At 40.4% G+C, this 26,755-nt stretch overlaps 1 protein-coding gene and 1 pseudogene across 8 annotated transcripts in view; one reads left to right on the top strand and one right to left on the bottom strand.

Moving 5' to 3' along the window:
* Kat2b (lysine acetyltransferase 2B) overlaps nucleotides 1–26,755 on the bottom strand; it is a 102,610-nt gene that overhangs the window by 46,101 nt on the left and 29,754 nt on the right. For all 8 annotated transcript variants that reach the window (XR_009228912.1, XR_009228913.1, XM_058586562.1 and 5 more), the window contains exons 2-4: nucleotides 24,424–24,550; nucleotides 5,325–5,470; nucleotides 1,248–1,340 (exon numbers count right to left, since the gene is read on the bottom strand). Coding sequence is in view for 6 of the 8 variants with exons in the window: in XM_058586562.1 (XP_058442545.1) it covers nucleotides 1,248–1,340; nucleotides 5,325–5,470; nucleotides 24,424–24,550 (366 nt within the window). In the remaining 2 variants the exon portion in view is untranslated. The remainder of the gene's footprint in view (nucleotides 1–1,247; nucleotides 1,341–5,324; nucleotides 5,471–24,423; nucleotides 24,551–26,755) is intronic.
* On the top strand, nucleotides 14,516–23,530 carry LOC124109179 (adenosine 5'-monophosphoramidase HINT1-like; annotated as a pseudogene).

Genomic DNA, 26,755 nt, shown 5'->3' with positions numbered 1-26,755 from the left:
CCAGCCCTTTTTGTATTTTATTTACAGACACGGTCTTGCTGAATTGCTTAGGGCCTCACTAAATTGCTGAGGCTGGCTTTGAACTTGTGATCTTCCTGCCTCATCTTCCCAAACTACTGGGATTACAGGTGTGCGCCACAGCACCAGGCTCTGCAAAATTTTTAATCAAAACTATTGCTAAAAATAAAATACATAATTCGGTAGCAAAACAAAAAAACTATTGCCAGCATATCTTCCATATTACTAAACATTAGAATTTAAGTCTTGTCCACTGAACTAAACTAATAATATTTAAGTCTTTACTGTCTCACTCTTTTGGTTTTAGCAAGTTTATCAGGAAAAAACAAACAGTCAAAATTATGTGCTTTTTCAAAAAGCTTTGGATTCCTTTAACCTTCCTGCAGAACACTCCCATCTCATCTAATTTCACATAAAAGAACAATAGATTCTTATTTAATAGTTTGGAATCAAAATATAACTTGTTCTCCTGAAAACCCACTGATAAAAGTACATTTGTAAGGACTCTGGTATTCCATCTTCTCTAGTCAGATTTTCATCAAGAAATTCAGTCCAGAGAGCTTGACTTTGATATAGCCAAACAATGAAGGGCTAAAAATTGATGTCCGGGAAAAACAACCTTGCAGACAAAGTCTATACATTTTAACAGATTCTCTGAGTAAAACAGCTTCTTCCCAGGAGTTGTACTGTAGCCAGAGTCAATGTTTTTCACATTACAAGCGAATTCCCTCACCTCAATAAATAGCCTTTTCCAAACAGTGCCAATCAAAAGGACAAAGACTTATGTTTACAACATCAACAACAGGGAAAAGCACCACAGCACTGGGGGTTGAGGGGACTCGGGATTTAACCCAGGATATTTTACCACTAAGCCACACCCCTAGCCCTTTTATTTTAAAGACAGGGTCTCACTAAGTTGCTGGGCCTGGCCTCAAACTTGTAATCCCGATAGTTTTCACAGACTTGGTTAATATTTCGGAGCCAGGGATGGAAGACGGAAGGAAGATGTGAATAGAGATGTAGAAGGAAAATTGAAAGGTGTCATCAGACTAAGGATGAGACTCAGTGGTATATGCCTAGCATGTATGTTCAAGGTCCTGGGTCCTACCCCCAACATGGGGGGGGGGGCGCATTTTTTCAACTTAAAACCAATGAAGAATGAGCTTGTTTTTATTTTTTTGTTTTCAACTTAAAACCAATGAAGAACCAGCTTGTTTTCATTTTTTTACCTGCTCAATACTAGGTTTTTCAAATGGAGGCTTCTTCTCCAAAGAGCCTTCAACCACAGGTTTTCCTCTTTGTAAAATAGATTTTCTCAAGAGCTGCAAAGAAATAATTTGTTTTTAATTTGTCTATCTTACAGACAGCCTTTAAGGGAAGTTATTGTATTCTATTTATCTTAACTATATGTAAACAAATTCTTAAATCAAACAGGTAAACTATCAGGTACCAAAAATTTGCCTTCATATCCATAACTAGGACTATGAGAAACTACATACCTTTCATGTCTGAGCAGCCTAGACCACCCAGGAGTGACCACCAGACACCACTATCCCTCCCACCTTCTCCCTCTCTCTGGTTCTGGCTTCCTACACACCAAGAAGACTTTGCACATTCCAGTTCAGGCCACTGGATGTGTCCTGAAGCTCGGGAGCATCTTACTTAAATGCATGAAAGGCCAAGACCTATTCTCCACAAATGAGGCCAGGAAGAGGAGCTACCTAAGAGGAGCCAGCTGGATGGAGGTCCTATACACAGTCTAGGGTAAGTTTTTCGGTAAAAAATTCTGCAAGGCTCTCAACTGGCAACTTTCACTGTTGCGGTCTCCTTTCACTTCCCTTCCATCTGCAGCATGTAGGCCAATGGTTCTGGCATCTGAATGCCCACAGAACAAAAATACTGCCCGTAATTCCTGCCTCTGGAATCGAAAACCCTCAAAGAGCAAATAGAAAAAAACAAAGGCATTTACCAAGAAGAAAGCTGAATTGAAATTGAAATCCTTTTTTTTTTTTTTATTTATTTAAATTCTTTACCTTCAACCTTTGCTTTAATTTTCTGTAAACTTTACATGTGAGCTGGGTATGCTATGGTCCTGCATTGATTTAAGTTACATTTTTACTTCTTTTCTCCATTTATTGCCTTTTCTATAGAAATAAAACACAGCAACCATTCTCCCAGTGGTTACTGGAAATTGACAAACCCCTAAAGTTAAAGATGGCCATGTGTCACCACGGAGCTGTATCTTACAAAGACCTCATATATGTTGAGTATGGAGTATTTGTTGGTCCTCTGAATGCACTATGCCCATCTTTACAAAAATAAATTTCCAATACAGGTAAGTATCATATGTGCTTCTAAGGATACATAAAGATTAATAATAAAATTTAAGTACAAAGAATTCTAGTTTCCTACCTTTTTTTCTCCTAAGACAAATCTTGGCCCACTGGGGTTTTCCATTTAGAGGTAAACTGGTGTTGAGCCTCAGTTTTGTCATTTACAAAGTGATGGGGCTGAGACATAAGCATATAAAAGTTTCTACTGGTACGGGGGGGGGGGGGGGTGAAGTTCAGTGGCACAGTGTTCCTCTAGCTAATACAAGTTCCTGGGTTTGATCCCCAGCACTAAATAAATAAATATTATTAATATAGCAAGCATTCGCAATCTGTCTTTTGCCAGAAACTCCAGAGGTTGTTTTGGTTTTGGTTTTGTTTGTGAGATTCTCTATCACCCAGACTGGCTGGCCTTGAACTCCTGGAATAAAGCAATCCTCCTGCCTCAACATCCATGGTAACTGACATTACAGGCACATGCCACCGCCCATGATTTCATAATACCTTTTGAAGTAGGTGATCCTGTTATCTGTATTTACAGATGAGGAAACCAAAGCAGAATAACATCAAGGTTATTCTGTTATCACACTGAAGGAGCAAGGTTTTTTTATACCCAGGTCCCCAGAACAACATCTACAGGCATTGAGGCATGCTTCAGTTGTAGGACACAGCTTTCCATTGAGTTTATTTTCAGCATCTAAAATTGAAGATTTTAAATGCTGCTAGAACATGCAAGACATTTTAACTGAATTATTGACACATGAGACACAGAAACTGCCTTTCAAAAGTTAAGGGATGGATCATTTCTAACTCTTCATTCTGTCCAAAGAATGACTGCATTAGAGTGGGTGCTGATTTGAGGGGTCGGGGGGTGTAGGGTACCAGGGATTGAACTCAGGAAAACTAGGCCACTGAGCCATATGCCCCTTTAAATAGAGACGGGGGGGGGGGCGGCTGGTTATGGCTCAGCAGTAGAGCGCACACCTCGCACATGCAAGGCCCTGGGTTCGATCCTCAGCATCACATAAAAATAAATAAATAAATAACATTATTAAAAAAAATAGAGACGGGGATTATTCTGAATTGGATTTCTACAGGCAATTATATGCACACAGTTATTGAAAGATGGAAGGGGAAAAAAATAACTTCAAAGCCAAGCAATGTTTCTGGCCCGTGGTGTTGGTTATAAACCAAGGAGGCTGACAGAATGGAACCCTGACACCACCTTGTCTTCCAGCAGGGCAGCGGGGAGCTGCCAGGGAGCTCAGTTCCAAGACAAATCATAGCTGCCGTCATGCAGACCTTGCTTTCCTTCAGCTAAGATCTTTTTCCAAAGAAGCTCTAAATAGTAAGAAGCTGCCAAGGTTCAATCTAGATGACTCAGGCCTCATGACCATGTCAACAAACTGTCACCTGGAGTGGCCTAGTGCCTGCTAAAGCTGTGGGAATTCAGTTCATTCTCTCAACTCTCGAGTTAAATCCCAACTCGCAATATAATTTTCCCTTCAACTCCTTCTGCTGTCTTACCCCCCTCCCTAAAAAAATCCATTAGTACAATAAAAAATAAAAGTTAACAATGAGACAGGAAAATTATGGAGCAAATAAGTTCAAAGAAAAAAACCGCAAGAATTGGGTAAAGAAATTGTACTGGGATTCCTAGCAGCCAAGGCAAAAGAAGAAACTCATTAGAAAATTTAATTATCCTTATATAAATATAGAGTGCTGCCAATGTAGCTCAGAGAGCTTGCCTGATAAATGAGAGGTGCTGGGTTTGAGCCCCAGCACCATAGATAGATAGATAGATAGATAGATAGATAGATAGATAGATAGATAGATCGATCCATCGCAAAGCCTTTTATTAAAGAGGCAAACTTTTCCTGGCGGTAAATTCTGGATGCTATTTTTTTAACATTCTTCTAAGGGTTACATAAGATAATCTAGACTACAATACCCTCTACAGCAGGTGTGTTGTTTTAATTATCCTTCTGTCGACCTCCTTTATAAATCTATTTTTAGCACCCTAAAGTTTTTCTACCCATCTTGCCACCAGTTTCCCTCCCACACCTGTAAGTCCTGACTCCGAGAAGCAGCCTGAGGAGACCTCCATCTGTGGGATGGGAATGGCTGTAACCCAAGTGGAGCTGAGGAAGGACCAGGAAGAGGCAACTATGGGGAGTGGCGGCTGTAATCGGTGACTAGCGTCATCAAGACACATGTCACAGTGGGAAGGTGCCAAGGCCCATTTGTAAAGTCTGGATTCCTTCCCTTGAAGCCTAAGAAACAGACTTGGGGCCCCTCCCATTTCCTTCTCTCCCCAGGTTGGCCTCCGTGCTGTTCCTATACCACAACACTCTCACCCAGTGGGCAGACGAGATGTCTACTCTCCTTTCTGCCCGGGGGCTCTCACCCTGGCACCGGTGGCTCCTCACTCCTGCTCCATTTCTACTCAGATGCCATCTCCTCAGAGAGGATTTCCTAACTGCCTTCCTCACTGGCATGCCCCCTGCCCACCACCATTCTTGCCATTCTGATTTCACTTACCCTATACTTTGTTTCTCTTCACAGCACTTAGCACCACCTGAAAATATTATTATTGACTCATCAACAGTCTGCCTCCCCTGCTGAATAACCTCCATAAGGACAGAGTCTCGACCACGGATCTATCCCTCATGCTACACTGGTGCCATGCACAGAGCAGGTGTGCAATAAATATTTGTTGGGTGGACAGAAAGAAATCTATAAGCCTATGCAAATCAAGATATGTAATTTTGCATAGAAGCATGAAGAAGCTCAAGGAGAGTGATGCATCCAAGGCATGGCAGGTCATTTGAGAGAATCCATGGCATGCTGCACAAGCCCTGAGGGAAAAATATACCATAAGCTGAGAGTCTCCACACCCACAGCCTGGCATGTGGAGACTGAGCATGTGTAGAAAAGGAGGGAGAAGAAAAGCCTTTTAAAATATTGAAATCTCACCTTGAAGAGATAGAAATAAACTTGTTTGGTATCTGCATCTTCTTCCTTGTGGACGCAGGTAAAGAGATATTCCACATCCAACACTATTCCCAGGAGTCTGTTCATTTCTTCCTCTGACACATTCTCCAGGTGGGAAACATGAGCAGCTTAAGATGAGACCAAAGGAACAACACGTATGTGTAAGAATTCAGTTGGAAAACCACAGTTACTCCCCACTAGAAAACGGAAGGTTCTCTCTCACAAAACTTCCCTTCAATCGATTAGGTTGCCTAATGAATCCACAAAAGGGAATTTCTGAACCCTTTAGGATGAATCCTTCTCATAAAATCTACTTGTAATTAGCCTTCCTATCCAACACTAAAAAGTGGGCAAGGAGCTAATGTATTCAAATAATGCGTATTTGAAGAACTGAAACTTTTTAAAAAAAACTGAAATTTATAGCAACAAGTCTGGTAATGAGAGGGTCAAGTTCTTATGTTTCCACATTAATAAATTCTCCACCACACCAAGAGAGTTCTCTATTTCTCTACAGTCCTAGACATTGATCCAGGATTTGTAGATCTGTGGTTCAGAGGTACGGAAAACCACATTCCCTCAAGATTTAGTTCTAAGTCCTATGGAATGCTCAGTTGGCCACAAATATCATTATAGTGTAAAGACTGAGGTCCATTCCCTCAGCCTGAGACACACCAAAATCTCATTGTTTCTGCAGCAGTCCCAAGACTGTTTTTAGCTCGGGATTCAGTTAATGTCCTCCACGATGTAGCCCCCAAACATACTTTCCTACCTTTGTTCTGTTGTCTTACTACAATTTTAGTGAACTCCCATTGACCTTACCCTCTCCCTCCATCTTGTTGTCTTCCCTACCCAAATTTTGTCCATCTCTCAAAATCATCTCATTTAATCCTCAAACAATCCCATAAAAGTATTAATTTGTAATCCCATTTTACAGATAAGGAAACCAAGACTTAGAGAGATTAAATACTGTTTCATCAAACTTCACTCATCCAACAAGGTAGAGACAAGGGTTCAAAAGTCAAGAATGATTGACTCAAATTCTAAAGCACCTACAAATATATATTTCATATTTCCTTTTTTTTTATCCTGGGGATTGAACCTAGAGGTACTTGGCCACTGAGCCACATCCCCAGCCCTTTTTATTTTTTTTTTTAATATTTATTTATTTAGTTAGTTAGTTCTCGACAGACACAACATCTTTGTTGGTATGTGGTGCTGAGGATCGAACCCGGGCCACACGCATTCCAGGCGAGCGCACTACCGCTTGAGCCACACCCCCAGCCCCCCTTTTTATTTTTAATTTTGAGACAGAGTCTCACTAATGTGCTTAGGGCCTCTCTAAGTTACTGATAGGTTGACCTGGAATTTGTGATCCTCCTGTCTTAGCCTCCCAAGTCACTGAGATTACAGGTGTGTGCCACCATGCCAGCTCCTCACCTGTTTTAAAGGGAGATGGAACAAAAGATTATTTGTTTTTTGGTTTTTTTTTTTTGTGATGGTGCGGGGGGGATCAAACCCAGGGCCTTTGCATGCAAGGTAAGCACTCTACCAACTGAACTATATCCCCCAGATTATTTGTTTTGTTTTGGTTGGGTTTGGTTTGGTTTCAGTACCAGGAATTAACCTAGGGGGGACTTAACCACTGAGTCACATCCCCAGCCCTTTTTATTTTGAGACAGGGTCTCACTAATTTGCTTAGGGCCTCGCTAAATTGCTGAGGCTGTCTTTGAACTTGCAATCCTCCTGCCTCAGCCTGCCGAGTCACTAGGATTACATGCATGCACCACGATGCCTGGCTGGAACTAAAGATTATTAAGGAATCTCTTCTAGGTGGTGGGCACAAGTCAATCTACCCTGGAGAACACAGTGCTCTTGTCATCAAACCATGCTCAATTGGAATCCTTGGGTTCAGGATACTGGTAGTACCACCTGCATCCTCTATTTACCACAGCTCCTGGCTTTCAACTACCAGTGGCTCCATTTCTCTACCTCAAGGCTTTTCCTGTCACTGTAACTTACTCTGCCACCTGTGTACCCCTCACAAGTGACCCTCCCGTCTTAGAGTCCCAAGTCACTGGGATTACAGGTGTGCACCACCATGCCAGCTCCTCACCTGTTTTAAAGGGAGATGAAACAAAACAATATTTGTTTTGCTGTGATTTGTGGGGGGGAGGGGGGCGGTGCTGAGGAATCAAACCAAGGGCCTTTGCATGCAAGGTAAGCACTCTACCAAACCTGAAGAAGTTAGTATATCTCCCTCATATAATTAATTGGCATTGCCCACAGTGAAATCTGGCTTAGTAATTAACCACATTTATTGTACTGGTTTCCTCTGTCTTACTTTCCAGCTCCTCTACTTTCAGCTCAAATAAACTACCTATACTAAATCTTTGTCTCAGAGTTGGCTTCTGGGGAGCTTAACCTCAGATACCTAAACAAAAGCATTTTCAGAGCTGGGTGCAGTGAAATCCACCTAAATCCCAGCTCCTTGGGCTGCTGGGGCAGGAGGATCATATCTAAGTCCAGCCTGGACAACTTAATGAGAAATCCAGTCTCCAAATTTTTTGAACAGGGGCAACAGAGATCTCAGCTATAGCTCAGTGATGGAGTACTTGGCTGGCATGCCCAACGCCCCAATGCCCCAGCACCACGTAAAAAGAAAAAAGAATAATTCTCAAGGAAATAAGAGAGTTAAATGCCAAAGAATGGGGAGCTTCCAAATGTGCTTAAAAAGCAGGCGTAGCTGTACCCCATTCCAAAATAAAGTAGACTTTATGACAAAAACTATAAAAAGAGAACAAAAAGGCACTGTATAATGATAAGGGTCAATTTATCAGGATATAACAATTATAAATATATGTGCTCAACACTGAAGCACATAAATACATAAAACAAGCAACAGATCTGAAAGGGTAGAAAGATTGCAGATCACAGCACAATAATAAGGTGTTTCAATACCACACTTTCAATGATGGATAGATCATCTAGACAGAAAATCAGTGAGAAAACACTGGACTTGAACTACATTTTAGACCAAATGGAACCAACAGACATAGACACAGTATTGTATCCAACAGCAACAGAATACAGATTCTTCTCAAGCACATGTAGAATTTTCTCCAGGAGAGATCACATATTAGGATACAAAGCAAACCTTAACAAATTCAGAAAGGATTGAATCATTCCAAGGGTCTTTTCCCACCACAAGGATGTAAAACTAGAAATCAATAACAGGAGGAAGTTTGGATATGTAAAAATTAAACAACATGTCCTTCAACAACCAATGGATAAAAAGAAATAACAAGGGAAAACTTAACTGAGGAGGTAAAAGATATGTAAATGGAAAACTATAAAAAATTTATAAAGGTGAAGAAGAAATCAATCAATAAAAGGATATCTTGTGGGCTGGAGTTGTGGCTCATCAGTAGAGCGCTCACCTAGCGCATGCGAGGCCCTGGGTTCGATCCTCAGCACCACATAAAAATAATTAAATAAAAACAAAGGTATTGTGTACAACTAAAAGAAATAAATATTTTTAAAAAGGATATCTTGTGTTCAAATATTGAAAGAATTAATATCATTAAAATGGGGGCTGGGGACATAGCTCAGTTGGTAGAGTGCTTGCCTTTCAATGCACAAGGCTCTGGGTTCAATCTCTGGTATCACCAAAAAAATTAGTGAATTACAGATTCAATGTAATCACTACCAAAATTTCAAAGACATTTTTCACACAAATAGAAAGAGCGATTCTAAAATTGATACAGAAATAAAAGATGTAAATAGTAATAACAACCTTGAGCAAAAAAAAAAAAAGAGAGAGAGAGAAAAAAATTGAAGGCATCACATACTTCCTGATTTAAAAATCTACATCAGGGGCTGAACTTTAGCTCAGTGGCACAGAGCTTGTCTACCATACTCAAGTCCCTGAGGTTTCATCTCCAGCACCCTAAAAAAAGAAACCACAAAGCAATCTACTTCCAAGTTATAGTAATCAAAATGGCATGATACTGACATAAAAACAAACAGAGAGACCAATAGAGAACCTAGAAATGGGGACTGGGACTGGAGTTCAGTGGTAAAAGCATTAGCCTAGAGTATGTGAGATCCCTACCAGCACAAAAGAAAAAGGGGGGTGGGTGGGGAAGGAAATAAAAAGAAGGAAAGTGAGAACCTGGAAATAAATCCATGCATTTACACTTGACTGATTTTCAACAAAGATGCCAAGAACACACAATGGGGAAAAGACAGTTTCTTCAATAAATGGTGTTGGAACAACTAAATTTCCACATGCAGAAGAATGAAATTAGACATTTATCTCACAGTATGTACCAAAAAAAAAAAAAAATCAGCTCAAATGGATTAAAACAAATGACCCGAGATTGTAAAAGGGAAAGCTTCCTTTTGTTGTTGTGGTTTGGTTTGGTTTGGTTTGGTTTTCTACCGGGGATTAAACTCAGGAGTGCTTTAACACTGAACCAAATTCCCATTCCTTTTTATTTTTATTTTGAAACAGGGTCTCACTAAGTTGCTGAGGCTGGCCTTGAACTGCAATTGCAATCTTCCTGCCTCAGCCTCCCCCGTCACTGTGATTACTGGCGTATGCCACCACAGCCAGCGAGGGGAAAGCTTCTCAACATTGGTCTTGGCAAAGTTTTTTTGGATTGAACCCAAAAGCACAAGCAACACAACAGAGACAAACGGGATTGCATCAATCTGAGAAGCTCTGGGCACAGAAAGGGGAAAAATCAACACAATGAAGAAACAATCTACAGAATAGGAGAAAACATTTGCAAACTATAAATGTGACAAAGAATTTAAGGAATACAGAAGGAAATCAATAACAAAAATAATAATAATAATAATTCAATTTAAAAAATGGGTAATCAACCTAAATAAAATTTTTTCAAAAGACTGAAAAAGGCCAACAGATACTTAAATTTTTAAAAAGTTCAACATCACTAATCATCAAAACTAAAATTAGATGTCACCTAACACCTGTTTGGATGGCCTATTATAAATAAAAGGAAAGATTAAGTGTTGTTGAGGACTTGGAGAAAAGGGAAACCTTGTCCACTATTGGCGGGAATATAAATTAGCGCAGCCATTATGGTAACCATCATAAAGATTTCTCAAAAGTGAGAAATGGAATGGACAAAGCTTGCACAGGCCTGGAATTCTAGCTTCTCGTGAGGCTGAGGCAATAGGATAGAAAGTTCAGGCCAGCCTGAGCATTTAGAGAGAATCGACCTCAAATTAAATTAAACAGGCTGGAGATGCAGCTCAATGACAGAGCACTTGCCTAGCATGAGTGAATCCCTGGGTTCAATTCTCAAAACCAAAAAAAAAAAAAGAAAGAAAGAAAAGAAACGAAACCCAGTTTGGCATGTGGTGCATACCTATAATTCCAGCAACTCAGAAAGCTGAGGCAAGAGCATCTCAAGTTCAAGGCCAGCCTCAGCTACTTTGCTGACTTCAGATTTAGTGGTAAAGCACCCCTGGGTTTAATACCCAGGACCAAAAAATAAAATAAAATAAAATAGCATAAAAGTAGCAAATTCGCCAAAAAAGCAGAGAGCAGAATGACAGTTACCAAGGACTTAGGATGCAGGTTAGAAGGATGGGTGGTGGGACTGGGGTTGTGGCTCAGAGGTAGAGCACTCACCTAGCATGCATGAGGCACTGGGTTCAATCCTCAGCACCACATAAATGTAAAATAAAAATATTGCATTCATCTATAACTACAAAACAAATATTTAAAAAAAAAAGAAGGATGGGTGGTGATGTTGGTTAAAGGGTACAAAGTTACACAGGAAAAAATATGTTCTGAAGATTTATCATAAAGTATGGGGTAAGTACACTTAATAATAATATGTACTTGGAAACTACCAAGAACTGATTTTAAATATTCTCAATAAACAAAATGATAAGCATGTGAGGTGATGGATGTATTAGCTTGATTTAATCTATGCACAATAGGCTTGGTAAGTGTCCCCCAAAGGCTCATGTGTTAAAGACTTGGTCAACCAGCCTGTGGTGGTATTGGGAGACGAACCTTTAGGAGGCAGGGTCTAGTGAAAGGAAGTTAGGTCATTGGGGCATGCCCTTGAAGGGTACATTGGGACCCTGGTCTCTTCCTTTGACTCCCAGCTGGCACAAGGTGAACAGGCCTACTCTATCATGTACAACCACCATGATGTACTACGCTGCCACAAGCCCAAAGCAACAGGGCCAAGAGACCGTGGATATCAATCTCTGAATCCATGAGCCAAAATAAACTTTTCCCTTAGAGTAAGCTGATTAACATACATACGTCAAAACATCATATTGTACAGCATAAATATACACAATTTGTCTATCTGTGTGCTGGTGATTGAACCCACAGCCTGTCTCATACTAGGCAGGCACTCTGCCATTGAGCCACACTCCCACTCACAATGTTTTTATAATCCCTCCATTTTGTAACAATTTTTTATTGAAGAAACAAAGGAATTAATAAAAGATATGTACTCCAGCCAGGCTCAGTGGCGCATGCCTGTAATCCCAGTGGCTCAGGAGGCTGAGACAGGATGATTGCGAGTTCAATGCCAGCCTCAGCAAAAGTGAGGCACTAAGCAACTCAGTGAGACCCTGTCTCCAAATAAAATACAAAATAGGGCTGGGGATGTGGCTCAGTGGTCAAGTGCCCCTGAGTTCAATACCTGGTACCCCACCCCCACCCCAAAAAAGGTATGTACTCCAATCCAGGTAATTTTACCCTATATGGGTAACAATTGGGCTGGATGAATGTATGCAATTTTTATTTGTCAATTAAGCCCTAATAAAGCTGGGGAAAAAACTAAAGGGTTGAAAATTAGAGGGACAGAGGGCACCAACCTTTTATTCCTTTCTAATGCAAAAAAGAGTAAGGAAAAGCAGAGTAACTGGCCAAGGCAATAGGCCCCCAAAGGAAGCAGCTTCAAAAGGCAAGAGAAGGACTTTTACCACTGAACTCCAGTCCCAGTCCCCATTTCTAGGTTCTCTATTGGTCTCTCTGTTTGTTTTTATGTCAGTATCATGCCATTTTGATTACTATAACTTGGAAGTAGATTGCTTTGTGGTTTCTTTTTTTAGGGTGCTGGAGATGACTCTTATAATCTGCCTCCCTGAATAATCTAATGGATCCATCTAAACTGAAAAATTGACAACACCGTATCATGTATAAATTGTAATATACATCAAAAAAAGTACATGTATGTAAAAACAAAAATTAATGTTCAAAAAATGAAAAACAGAAAATTAAAATGCATAAAATTAAATTAGAAAAAAGTTAATGTACAAATTTATTACTTTACTTTTGACTATACAATACTTAGCTTCATCACTTTCTAAAACATACCCCAAAATTAGAATTCTCCTTTGGTAGAATGTTTGCCAGGTCATTTTGTTTCTGGAGACTATGCAAAATTTTCCTGAAGGTCAATCTGAAGCCTTTGGGGGACAGGCCTCATTCGGAAAACAACTAGGTCAAAAATTTTGTGTCAGTTATTTGCAGAAATAATTTTATTTAAGATTATTTTTGCCTTGTAAAGTTTTAATCTCTTTTTAGTGGTAAACTATGAAAGGAATCGTATTAATCCCTTCAGAGTCTTCACTATATAATATAAAACACTCTAATCGAGGTGTTAACATACAATGGAGAACTCATGGAAATGGATGCCATGATTGATTTTAAAGCCGATGAATCACTTTTCTTTTTCCTTAGCCAAAAATATGATCATTTATTCCAAAGTGTGATGGGCCATCTCGATTTTAATGCACTTTTTTTTTTTCTTTCACAGTTCTAGGAATCAAATCCAGGGCCCGGTACATGAAAGGCAAATACTCTGCCACTGAGCTATTATACTCCAGCTTTTAATATACTATTCTGGGTAGAAATCAACACACCAGTTATTGAAGTGCTTATACATTCATTCTCGTAATAATATAAGAAAATTAACAGCCAGCGCTGTGGTGCACGACTATAATTCCAGCAGCTTGGGAGAGTGAGGCGGGAGGATCACAAGTTCAAAGTCAGTCTCAGCAACAGTGAGGCACTAAGCATCTCAGTGAGACCCTGTCTCTAAATAAAATACAAAACATGGCTCGAGATGTGGCTCGGTGATCGAGTGTCCCTGAATTCAATCCCTGGTATAAAAAAATTTTAAAAAAATCAACAGGAATACAAAATTCTGTCATCCTCCTAAGAAAGAAAATTTTGCTTAGAGGCCTTTTCCTAACTTTAGTTTTGAGGAAATGGACACCAAGAGGAAAGATTTGACTAGTTCGAGCAATGACTCACTTTTCTTAAGACTACAAAACACTTGACCCAAATGGATTCTGACTCTGAATTAGAAAGAGCTGCTTTGGTTCAAACAGAAGGGCCGTTCCCTTCCCTTGGGATTGAAAACTACTGCTTATTATAAAACTACTGCTTATCTTCTTGCTTATTTTGAAAACTAGCCTAGGTAAAAATTTAAATGCTTAATGTCAGCGTGAAACTGGAATGTCCCCGAAAGGATCCTGTGTTAAAGGCTTGGTTCTCCAGCTCCTAGCTATTGAGAGGGGGGGCCTACATGGAGGAAGTAGGTCACTCGTGACATGCCCTTGAAGGGTACACAGGCACTTCCTCTCTCTGCTTCCCAGATGCCATGGGGTAAGCAGCTTCATTCCGCCACACACTCCCTGCTCTGATGCTCTGCCTCACCACAGGCCCAGAAACCATACGGCAAGTGACCATGGACTGAAGCCATAAGCCAAAATAAACCTTTCCTCATTTAAGTTGATTTAGCTCAGGTATTTTGTCAAAGCAACAGAAAGCTGACTGATCCTTCAGAAAATGAGACCTAAATTCCCTCTGACTCTGCCCGTAATGAAATCTATGATATTTCCTCAAACCTCAGTCTGTAGCCCAAAGTAGAAAGGAACAGGGAGGTGGAGATGGGGGCAGATATAAATGAACCTGTGGGAGTTTGCTAGAAGGAAGGAAGAGAGAAGCTTTACTGGAGAAATGGATCACTTTTATAGCAAAAGAGTGTCTTTCTTCCTGTGACAAAGGACAGGTAGACGTGGGGTGGAAAGGGGAATGCTGAGGCAGAAGAAGGATCATGAGTGAGATGGGTTACGCATCCTACAATAATAGGGTAGGGGACTAATAGATGAAGATAGAAGCTGTGGACAAATGGCTTGAAAGGTGGGTAAAAGAAGCCTGGACACGTTACAACGAAAGAGTAGCTTCTCTTGAAAAGAAGGTCACACAAGTAAGCCGGGCACAGTGGTGTGCGCACCAGTAATCCCAGCAACTTGGGAGGCTGAGGGAGGACTGCAAATTCAAGGACAGTCTCAGCAATTCAGCAAGACACTGCCTCAAAATAAAAAATAAAAAGGGCTAGAGTGTAACTAAGAAGTCACACAAGGACAATTGTAACTGTGCTCTAGAATACTTTGTAGTCCAGATGCATAGAGTTCTCAAACTCTCGAATGCTCCCCTCTCCAAGGAGGCCACTGATGAACCCCTTTTGACCAAGGCTCCTTTTCAGTCCTCACCCAACTCAGTTTCTAAGCACCCGAATCTCAGCTTTGGTTCTCACGAAATCCACATCACCAGCAAAACTCTTCTCAAACACCAGTCTTCCCCAAAAAGCCACCTAGAGCCTCATCATTACAATAATACACATACTACCACTACCATCATCATCATCATAGCAAACCAGACTCGGACCCATCCTCACAACACTCTCAAAACAACAGCTCCTTCCAGCCAGTTACACTTCTGCTGAGGAGCCAGTGATTTACTCCTCCAGTGTCCTTTATCCTCCACACACAGTCAGCCACCAGATTCAGCTGAGCTTCCTCACCTTCTCTCAAAGTCATACAGCATTTCCCCTTACTGCTTTTGTAGCCATTGGGATCTCAAGCTTCCACTGAGAAAATAGCCCTCACCCTGTTCTTCCTGGTGCCAGGGTAGTCTCTAAATAGCATTTTCCCCCTCAAACAATCCCATCTCTACCAAATTCAAAGACTGCTCCTTGCCCTTTGGGGCTGTTGACCAACATCAGACTTGTTACTTATTACTGTACTCAACCCCATCCTGGGCCAACACCCAGATGTACCCCCTTCTAACTGCAAAGCTGAACAATTTACTGTACTGAAAATCAACTCACATTAAACCAAAAAAGGGTCAGTCCTTATTAAAAGAAACATTTCTTTAATCTTAAGCATTTTTGATACAAGTAGGTACTCTTCCACTATCTAAAAAGCATGTTTTGTTGTTGTTTTGTTTTGTGGAGCTAGGAATCAAATACAGGACCTCATGTATGCTAGGCAAGTGCTCTACCATTGAGCTGTATCCTAGCACTAAAATGCATGCTTTCTTAAAAAGACATGCCCTCCTGGGCATGGTGGCACAGCCTCTGGCTATAATCCCAGCATCTCAGTAGGCCAAGGCAGGAGGATCACAAGTTCAAGGTCACCCTGGGCAATTTAGCAAGACCCAGTTCCAAAATAAAATAAAAAGAATTCTCTCTTTGCTTTCTGGCCTCCATGAGGTGAGCACCTTTGTTCTGCCGCGGCCTTCCTCACCACTGGCCCTGGAAACAATGGAACCAAGTGACCATGCCCTGAAATCTCTGAAACCACGAGCCAAAACAAGTCTTCCCTCCTTTTAAAAGTGAATGAGTAAAATAAAATAAAATAAAAAAAGTTGGGGATATAGCTCAGTTGTAGAGCTTGCCTAGCACAAACAAAGCCCTGAGTTGGATCCCTAGTACCAGGGAGAGGTGTGGGGGAAAATTATAATAAAAATCTCTCAACTACAATGCACAATTCCCTCACAATTAACCTGAGACTGAAGTCATGACTCGCAGGTCACTGCTATTTTAAGCTTTGACGTATGCTTCCTAATTTAATACTCCCTCATAAAGTTTGCATTGATGTACACTGTCTCAGCAAGATTAGAGAATAATCCTTCCCCTACACTCTTGCCTACAGTTGAGAATACCTACCAATAATCTAATCAATCTTTTGAAAATTAATGAAGGCCCCAAAGCTTTGATCTGCATTTACTGGAATGGCCTAGGAGTTTTTTATATTATTGGCTATTATTATTTGTTCTCCTGAGCACTGTCCAGTTCCTGGGTTTGGTCTTTTAGTATGCTGCTCTTTTTATTACTGCCTTAAAAGAATTGTAGGTACTAACCTTTGGTCTGTTCTATTCATTGCAAATGCTTATGGATTTTGTTGAGATTTGTGTTTCATTGGTTTGGTTTGGCTGTATACAAACTTTTAATTTTGTATAAAGTCAAAATCTATGTTTGGCATTTAAGGCACTGCAAACAATTTTCCTACTAACCAAAAGGTAACAAAAATGAATTTCACCTAGCATTTTAATGAGTTTTTTAAAAAAATGTCTCTATGAAAATGTCAACATCACAAAATAAAAAAATAAAATAAAAAATTAAAGCTGAGAAATGATTCCAGATTAAAGAATATAGAGACATGACAACTAGATACATATGTAATTCTAGACTGGATGTTTGAAACAGAAAAAAAAATATGAAGGACATTTTTGGGTCAACTGATAAAATTAGAATACAAGCCATAAATTAGACACAAGCATTACATTATTGTTAAATTACCACAATTAGTAATGGAACTGATGTTATATAAAATAATACCTTTACTTCTAGAAAACACAGATTAAAATATTGAGAGGAAAAGGGCTATGATATATATATGCAACTTATATAATATAGGGAAAGCTATTGTATTGTGTTATATATGCATGTAAATAAGAACAAATGGCAGAGCAAACTGGATAAAATGTTACCAATAGCTAGATCTATGGAAAGGATATATGGGAAATTCTTCATTTCTATCCTTGTAATTATTATGTAAGCTTCCAATTATTTCCAAATAAAAATGTTTTCAAAAATCTTTCTTCCATCTGAATTTGATAATCCAGCTTTTATTTCAAATGGCCTTCCAAGAGCCTGTTACAAATCATCAGTATAATTACTCAAGAACTGGCTAATCCGTGACTTATGGGAAAGGATCATTCCTCCCAGCAGGACTCAGTTCCCCCAGTGTCCCTTATATGTGGAGGGCCAGAAGAAGGGAAGGGAAGGTGTAAATCAGAGGAATGGAGGAGGTTTTGCTTATTTTACATCTCTCCAGGAGGGTGCATGTTGGCCCATCTTTGTACTATGTTAGACTTGCAAACACCCAGGGTACCACAGGGTGACCCACCATGTGTCTGCTGCCAAGAATCACAGTGCAGCTGTTGCCTTGCTGAGAACAGGAAGCACACTGTCACTGTGTGCTATGACCCTTACTAAGCTCTGGCTCCATGTATCACTGACCTGCACTTCTCATGAGGACAGCCTGCCAGTCCTCACATGCCCTGCATTGTGCATGGGCAGCAGCTGAGCAGGAAACTAACATGTCCACGCTTCTTTGGACCAGAAGCAAATGGCATCCTGTCTACAGGATTTGAAAGCTGGTCAAATACATTTTTGTTCATGGGAACATGGGATCAAGGCTAGAAAAGGTAAAATTAACAACTACAATAAGCCTACTGGATGAACTGCAAAAGGCTAATCAATTAAAAGTGTTTCCTCGCTGGGCAGAGTGGTGCATGCCTGTAATCCCAGCAGCCAGGGAGGCTGAGGCAGGAGGATCGCAAGGTCAAAGTCAGCCTCAGCAACTTGGCAAGGCCCTAAGCAATTTAGCGATACTCTGTTTTAAAATTAAAAATTTAAAAAAGGGGTAGGGATGTGGCTCCATTGTTAAGCACCCCCTGGATTCATTCCCTGGTACCCCCCCAAAAAATTGTTTCATTTTTATAATCATAGATATGGAATGGAAAAAAGAACAGTCTAAAAGTAAGAACAGAAATACAACAGAAATATAATGAGAGCCACATCTAGAAGTTTAAATATCCCACTAGCTACGAAAAAAAAAACTAAAAGAAAAACTTGGGGGCCAGGTGTGGTGGTGTACCCCTGTAATACCAGCGGCTCAGTAGGCTAGGCAGGAGGATCATGAGTTCAAAGCTAACCTTAACAACATCGAGGTACTAAGCAACTCAGTGAGACCCTGTTTCTAAATAAAATACAAAATAGGGCTGGGGATGTGGCTCAGTGGTTGAGTGCCCCTGAGTTCAATCTCCAGTACCAAAAAAAAAAGAAAAAAGAAAAAAAAAAAAAACCTTGGGGGATAGCTCAGTGGCAGAGCACTTCATTTGCTTAGCATACGTAAATCCCTGGGGTCAATCCGTAACATGCAAACAAACACAAACACACACACACACACACTCACACACACACACACACAGAGTCAAAAGAAATCAATAAAAAATGTACTTTACTAATGTATTATCATTCTGTCAGGTAAAAAAAGTTATTAATATTACCATTTTCCACCTTTTTTTTCATACTTAGTCTTCCAAATTGGTGTGCATTTTATACTTGAAGCTCATTTCAATTCAAACTAATCACAATCCAAGTAAGCCACAAATGGCCTTGCAGCTACTCTGTCAGACAGTGCAAGTACAGATGATGCACCAAGAAAGCTTGTCTGCAATAAATGCAACCAGTGCCCCCTTTTCAATACAGTGACTTCAATAACTTGTCAATAAAGGGAATAAACCAAATTACGTCAAATGTATTAAATATATGCTGAATTATAAAAGTCGGCCCTTAATCACAGTTCAGCAAATCAACAGGTGTGTACAATTATAATCACATAAGCCGAAATATTACAACAGCTCCGAGGACCTTGTTCCCTCTACAAAGACCTAGAGAGTCAAGCCTTGGAGGAAAAGGGGATTCCCTGGCCAAAAATGAAAGAAAGGAATTACAGGGCATGTGAGCCTCCAGGTCCAAAACACAGATAGGGAAAGTTTAAAGAACCCACAAGCCTGGGAGCCAAAACGCAATGCAGATGGTGGGGAAAGGCCTGGAAGGTATGCAGACATGAAGTATCTGCTGAACTCCACTCTGAGGATAACAGGCAACCCAGAGACGTAAACACAAGAGCATGACCAAATTCAATTACTTCTTCCTAGGAATGCTGAGTGTGCAGGAATAGAAATAAGAACAACAGGAGCTGCAGCAGACAGGACCAAGGAATCATAAGGAAAAGGCTGAATTCAGGAAATGCTGAAGGGATTTTGGAGGGAGACTAAACCAGAACTATATAGCCAGAGGAAGAGAGAAGTAAGCTATCAGGTGAGTAGGACAATGTTCTCCATGTTCTGCCCTTAGATCCTGCTGTTCTGTTCTCACAACTCCCCATGAGGTTAGAAACCTGCATCTGCAAGTCTGCATTAGCCAACAGAGGACACTCAGCCAAGAAGAAAATGCTGACTTCCTTCAGGTAGCTCTGTCAGTGTGCCAGCTGAGCCCCAGAGGTATGCCATTTGTCATCAGCACCACACATGTATAAACGGGAACTGAGAGGGATCAAGGGCTGGAGGTCTACGCAAATGTGGTGTAGCCAGAGAAAAAGCGTTGAGTTGTGGGATGTGGCGGCTCATGCCTGCAATGCCAGCAACTCTGAGGCAAGAGAAGCAAGGTTGAAGTAGAAGGATCACAAGTTTGAGGTCAGCCTGGGCAATTTAGCAAGACCCAGTCTCAAAACAAAAAATAAAAAGAGTTGGGGATGTAGTTCAGTGGTACAGTGTCCTGGCTTCAATCCCAGTTGTACCCCCCACCACTCCCCAAGAAAAGAAAAGAAAATGTGTTGAGTCAAATAATCTTCTTAAATCACATAAATATTTGAAATAGTCCGTGAGTAAAATACTGGCATTCTCTTTTATTGCTCAAGAAATAAGATACCTGTTTAATCATTAGAGCTAGCTCCTTACTTTCCATAGAAAGTTAAAACAGTAAACAAGCAGAAAAAAAAAAGAGATAACTATAATAACAAGGATTAATTCTCACAATGAAGGTAACAGCAGCTCTGAAAAAAGAAAAAGAGTTCTACAGAAGCCAGATACAGTGGTGCACACTAGTAATCCCAGCCACTCCACAGGATGAGGGAGGATTCCAAGTTCAAGACGAATCTCAGCAACTTAGTGAGGCCCTAAGGACTTAGCAAGGCCCTGTCTCTAAAAGAACAAAAAAGAAAAGAAAAAAGGAGGGGGGCTGGGGACATGGCTCAGTGGTTAAGGGCCCTAGGGTTCAATTGCAGGTGCCAAAAAAAAGTAGAAAAAGTTATACATAAAAGCTGAATAAAAGTGGGGAGGGAGTAGCTCAGTGGTAAGCATTTGCCTGGTACTTAAAAGGCCCCAGGTTCCATCCCAGCACCCAAGGGAATAAAAAAACCTTTAAAAATTATCACTGGTTGAATTTAATCACCAGTTTGTTCTGGTTCAGTTCATTACAATGGAATCCAAAAATAACAACAGAAATTCCAATGGTATTTTGATCACATGGTTTGTTTCCTGCTTTCTTGGTCATAAAAACAGGTTACTTTTTAAATAAGCAATGCCAAATAAGGAGGGTTTTGTTGGTTGGATAGATGGCTGATTGGTCAATTGGTTGGATTTTTGGTATTAAAGACTGAACCCAAGGCACTTTACCACTGATCCCCAGTCCTTTTTTTTTTTTTTTTTTTTTTTTTTTTTGAGACAGCATCTTCCTAAGTTGCTGGAGCTGGCTTCAAACTTGGAATCCTCCTGCCTCAGCCTCCCAAATCACTAGGATTACAGGAATGCACCACTGTTCCCAGCTTGGAATTTTTATTAATATTAAAATGAGGAGAAACGCTGGACTCAACTGAAATGCTTTGTTAGAAGTGCTTTGTCAAACTTTTATAAACTGAATGTGTCTACCTGGAAATATCAAATAATTCCAGAGAATAGGGTAAAATAGGATGTAATGCCAGTAGTCTATTCTACAGATGACAATTATTAACCCCAGGTAGTTACAGGGTATTGTATTTTACAAGCAAATCTAGATCTACCATTTCATTCTGTAGATGATACTAAATTGCAAAAAGGTGAAGTGATATGGCAAACTGTGGGGTCAGGCCCCAAATTCTTATTTCCTAACTGCCAATTGAAATTCCTTTCCACTAGATCAGGCTCTCTCACTCCTGCGTTTTTTGTCCACCAGACACAGAGGAGTATCAAATTATGGCAGGACACAGACGCTGGGATGAAAATAATTGTCAAAACACTATATAAAACCGGGTGCAGTGGTACACTAAAAATAAAACAAAACTAAAAATTTTTTTTAAAATTAAAAGCTCAATATTTCCTTTAAAATGATCTATTTTCTAAACTAATAAGACTATCCTCATGAAGAAATCAGTGCTATTCTTGAAGAAGCACCCTGCAATTTGGGACAGGACCACCTTCCATGTAGTTAATTATGAGGGTAGATAATTCTGTAGTTAATTCTGAAGGATTCTAGTTGGGCATATGACAGGCACTCTCCCTTTACCAAACAGAAACTGATTTGCCCATTGTTTTTGGCTTCTGAGAGCTACCAGTAAGTACCCTTCCTACAAAAACCACTTGCTAGCCAGGCACAGTGGCACATGTTGGTAATACCAGCAATTTGGGAGGCCAAGGTAGAAAGATTTGTGTCCAAAGCCAGACCCAGCAACTTAGCAAGGCCCTAAGCAACTCACCGAGACCTGTCTCTAAATAAAATATAAAAAAGGGCTGGGGAGTGGCTTAGTGGTTAAGTGCCCCTGGGTTCAATCCCTGGTACCAAAAAAGAAACTCTTATTTAAACTAGACAATGTTTACATCTGCTGTTTGAAGTAAAAGAACCCTCCCCCCATAGTGTTGCAATGTTACTACGGACAATAGTAACTTAATAACCATATATTTGTATATCGGGTACTCTTCTAAAAGTTTTACATGTGGCCAGGTAGAGTGGCACATGCCTATAATCCCAGTGACTCAGGAGGCCAAAGCAAGAGGATGGCAAATTCAAGGACAGCCTCAGCAATCTTAGCAAGGCTCTAAGCAACTTGGTGAGATCCTGGGGACATGGTCCAATGGTTAAGTGTCCCTGGGTTCAATCCCTAGTACCAAAAAATATGTAAAAGATTTACATCATTTAATCCACAAATTGATCCTATGAGGTAAGTATGATTATTAACCCATTTCACACTGAAAATACTGAGATCCAGGCAGATTAAGTAATGTGCCCTTTCTCAGAGCTATTGGTTGAACAGCCAGAAGTTTAACTCAGGCTGGAATATCTTATAATTTTGTCTTAAATTATGAAACCTCTCCAGGAGTTACCCCAGTGCCATGACTTCCTGAGAAGATCAAGCTACCTACTTTTTTGCTCTACAAATATTGAAATACACTTCAACTGAAGACAACATAAAACCTCAGACTCAACCTGACACCATGTTCTCCTTGGGGGCTGGCACTGCACCATTTAGATCAGCAGGAAGCTCTTCAGATAATGAGGATGACAAAAGAAGCTACCTACTTATAAATAGCCAGATGGAAGGAGCAAGGACCTTAGTGTACATGTTCTGCCCAGAGCTATGTCCTTGTAATACTGAACAGGAAGCTGGACTCACAGTATTTGGGAGAATGGACAACTGAAGGTAGAAAAGAAAGAATAATGTCCCAAGATCCTCTGTAAACTGGAATTTAAATATCCAGAATAATCTAAGTGCCCATTATTTTTTTTTCTACTGCAGCAGTAGAACAGTGCCTCGCATATGTGAGGAGTGGGGTTCAATCCCCCACAACTGCAAAAGTTACCAACTCAAACAAAATACAATGTCAAAGCAGTTTTTAGCAGCATGGGAAGGATGAGATCACCAAGGCTCAGGTCACCCAGCCTGGCGATAACACCATCTTCAGAAAGATCATTCGGAAGGAAATCTGAGCCAAAATCATTTTTGAGGATGGCCAGTGTCTTGCTTTCCATGACATTTCCCCTCGAGCACCAACACATTTTTTGTACTCCAACTGAGTACAAATTAAAACCTCCCATATAGTCCAGATTTCTGCAGCGGAAGATGTGGATAAAATTCTTCATGGACATTTAATGACTGATGGCAAGAAATGTGCTGCTGGTCAAGGACCAAAGAAGGGTTATTAAATGGTGGTAAATGAAGGTGCAGAGGGGACAGTCTATCACGTTCATCTCCATGTTTTTGGAGGTCAGCAGATAAAATGGCCTTCCAGTTAAGCAGGAATTGGGGAATAACTTTCCCTTCTTTAGGCAAGAATTATATTTGAATTTTCAATATGTTAAACAGCATGCTTAAGTCTGCTTGTGTGTGGAGATATTGAGGAAATTTTTTTTTTAAACTATACATAATAGAAGATGTTGCATGGTTAAAAAAAATTTTTTTTTTTTATCCTACAGCTGGGGATATACCTCAGCAATAGTGTGTTCTTAGCTTATGAGAAATGCTGGGTTCAATCCCCAGCACCTCCTCCCCAGAAGAATTACCCTGACGCTCCTATAAAGATGCAGAGTAACAGATTATCTCAGTCCTGTTGAATAACTGCAGCAAAGCCTTATCTTGCCACCCTGACAATGATTATCTTACAGAGACAGATAAAAAAGTTGAAAAGGAAAAGACAAGTAAACATTCAAGAAACACAATGGAGGGTAACCCCAATAAAGAAAGTACTGGCAAATGCAAGAAACAAAGGTACATGCAGATAAAATGAAGCACCCTCCAAGAAAGTTCAGAGATTCAGAAAATAACAACAAATAACCAGTTAGTTGAGGTTTCCATCCTAGGCTCAAAGACCCTCAGGCCCCTCCATCAGAACGAATCAGGACATGTTACACATTATTTATTCTAAATAGCTCAGTTGCTGTGTTTCATGTTATCTGGCAATCCTTCAGTCCAACTCAGCTCATGCTGAAAGGGGAAAAGAGACAAATAATGAATCGATGCCAACAGTGAGTGCATGGACTGTCTCTCCCACGAAACCAACTCAGGAAACTAGAGAGACTCTTTTGTGGTTGGCCTCATATAGAAGTAAACAGCATTCAAGTTGGGTTAATCCACAGAATTCATTAAAAGTTAGGAACAGTCAGGCAACCTAGAAGATTTTGGAACTCACCTAGGGCATGGCTACAACTCCGGCAGGATTCCGTGAGACTGACAATGATCTGCTGCAGATCGGCTCTGGGGGGAGTGGGAGAGGGGTTGGGGTTTTTCCAGCCATTACATTTACAGGATTCCTCGGCCTAGAAGAAGAAGAAAGAGAGAAACAAAAATTCCGTCACAGGCAGCCATGGACTGATTTTTTTTTTTTCCATGAGAACAATGCACACTGGTTATATGACAACTACCCTCTCACACAACTCACCCTCAACTTTGTCATTTTATACCTAGGCAAGAGAAACAAACTCATAAAAAAGGCAAAGGGAGTATTTGCTTTGGGCATTCTGGGTTTTGTTTTGTTTTGTTGCTGGCTGGAATCTCCATGCTGCAGCTCAGACAGCTGACCCACACACTGGGCCACCCTTGCCTTGGTGAGTGTCCCTAGAGGGGTCAGTTCCAAGAGAATCCTTCACTAAAGTTTTATAAAACAGGGCTGGACTAGGGACGTAGCTCACTGGTAGAGCAGTTGCCTGGCATGTGTGAGGTCCTGGGTTCATTCTCTAGCACCTCAAAAGAAAAAAAGAAAAAAAGAAAAAAAACTAACCAAAATAACAAGCCACACTCCTCAGATAACAATAAACACAGCAAGGACCTAAGCAAGACTCAGCTTTGCCAGCTCCAAGGCTCCTGCTCCAAACTGACCCCACAGACCAGAAGAGAAACCCACAGACCTACAGAAGTTGTAATCCCAGTGAGATGCGATGGGGTACACCTAGCTGAAGCCCCACGCACCCCAAACCTTTTACGGGCTCCCAGGTGTGGAAATGGAGAGGACATCATGTAGTCATGTAGCCTGAGGTTTCTACCTATGTGTACTTCCCAGAGTTCCTGTACTAGAACATGATATTATTTCAGTAATACTTGATAGAAATCTTTAACTTTGTCCACATACTTTTCATACTTCTCTCTCTTTGTAAAAAGAAAATAATAATAAAACATTTCTGTGGCGGGAAAACAGAAAATAAATTGTTCAAATAAGGAAACACCCATGGATTCATTCTAGGGCAAAGCCTTCAAAGTGTAGGTAGCCACTAAGCCATATGTGCCTACTGAGCACTTGAAATGTGTCTAGTCCAAATTGAAATGTACTGTAGATCTCACTACTTCTGAAGAGTGGTGCTGAAAGAAAAATGTGAACCATTTATTCCAGTACTGGGAATTGAACCCAGGGACACTATACCACTGCTATATCCCAGCCTTTTATATATATTTGTATGTATGTATTTATATATGTACCAGGGATTGAACTCGGGGCACTTTACCACTGAGTTACATTCCCAGCCCCTTTTTTTTTTTTTTTCCCACTTTTTGAGACAGGGTCTTGCTAAATTGCTTAGGGCCTCACTAAATTGCTGAGGCTAGCCTTGAATTGTGATCCTCCTGCCTCAACCTCCCAAATAGCTGGGATTACAGATGTGTGCCATCAGGCCCAGCTTATTTTTATTTTAAGATACAGGCTCACTAGTGGCCCAGGCTGGCCTTGAATTTATAATCCTCTTGCCTTAGTCTTTCTACTCCAGAGTAGCTGAGAAACTAAGATAACAGGCATGTACCACGACACCTAGATATTAATTTTCATATTGATTGCACATTGAAATGGTACTATTTTAGACATACAGGATTAAATAAAAAAGATCATTAAAGATAATTTAACCTTTTATTTTTTCTTTTTACCTTTTTAAATGTCATTTCCAGAACACTTGAAATTTCACATGTCACATTCACATTCTACTGTACTATTCTATGAAACAATGTGTACAGATATTTTTGATTGGTCTTTGGGTTCAATCTTTGGTTCTCTCAGAGGTTTTTGCTCTCCACGTTGTTCCCTCGCCCTCACCCCAGGTACCAGGTGGCTGAAGTTAATAAAAAATCTAATTTTTAGAAATTTTCTAAGTGACAGCTGCCTTGATCTTATCCACAGTGTCTGAAGTGTGTGTGGTACAGGAGAACAGGGAGAGAAGGAATTAGTAACTGGCAAGGTAAGAGGGGTCAATGTAGAAGATGAAAAGTTTGTTTTGAAATGTGGAAAGAAAAATCTGCCTTGAATATGAATTATTTACAGTAGGCCCAGTGGACCTTGTGAAATCAGCAAATACAACTTGACCTCTTCTTCCATTTTAACATGATGAGAATGAATATGGCACAGCCAGAAGGACTTTATGTCAGCAAGCCCCATAATTACAGACCCAGTGAATACCAAGTGCCCCTCTTTTGGCAGGGCATCAAGAAGGATCCAACTCTTATCCCTACTGCTATTTTACCAAGCTTAGCTCAGACTTGAAATT

Source organism: Marmota monax, unplaced genomic scaffold (genome assembly GCF_021218885.2).
Source record: "Marmota monax isolate L192 unplaced genomic scaffold, Marmota_monax_Labrador192_F-V1.1 WCK01_AAM20220418_F8-fsc00152, whole genome shotgun sequence".
Lineage (NCBI taxonomy): Eukaryota > Metazoa > Chordata > Mammalia > Rodentia > Sciuridae > Marmota > Marmota monax.
The sequence above is the reverse complement of the archived record's forward strand: the minus strand, read 5'-3'. Positions and strand labels throughout refer to the sequence as shown.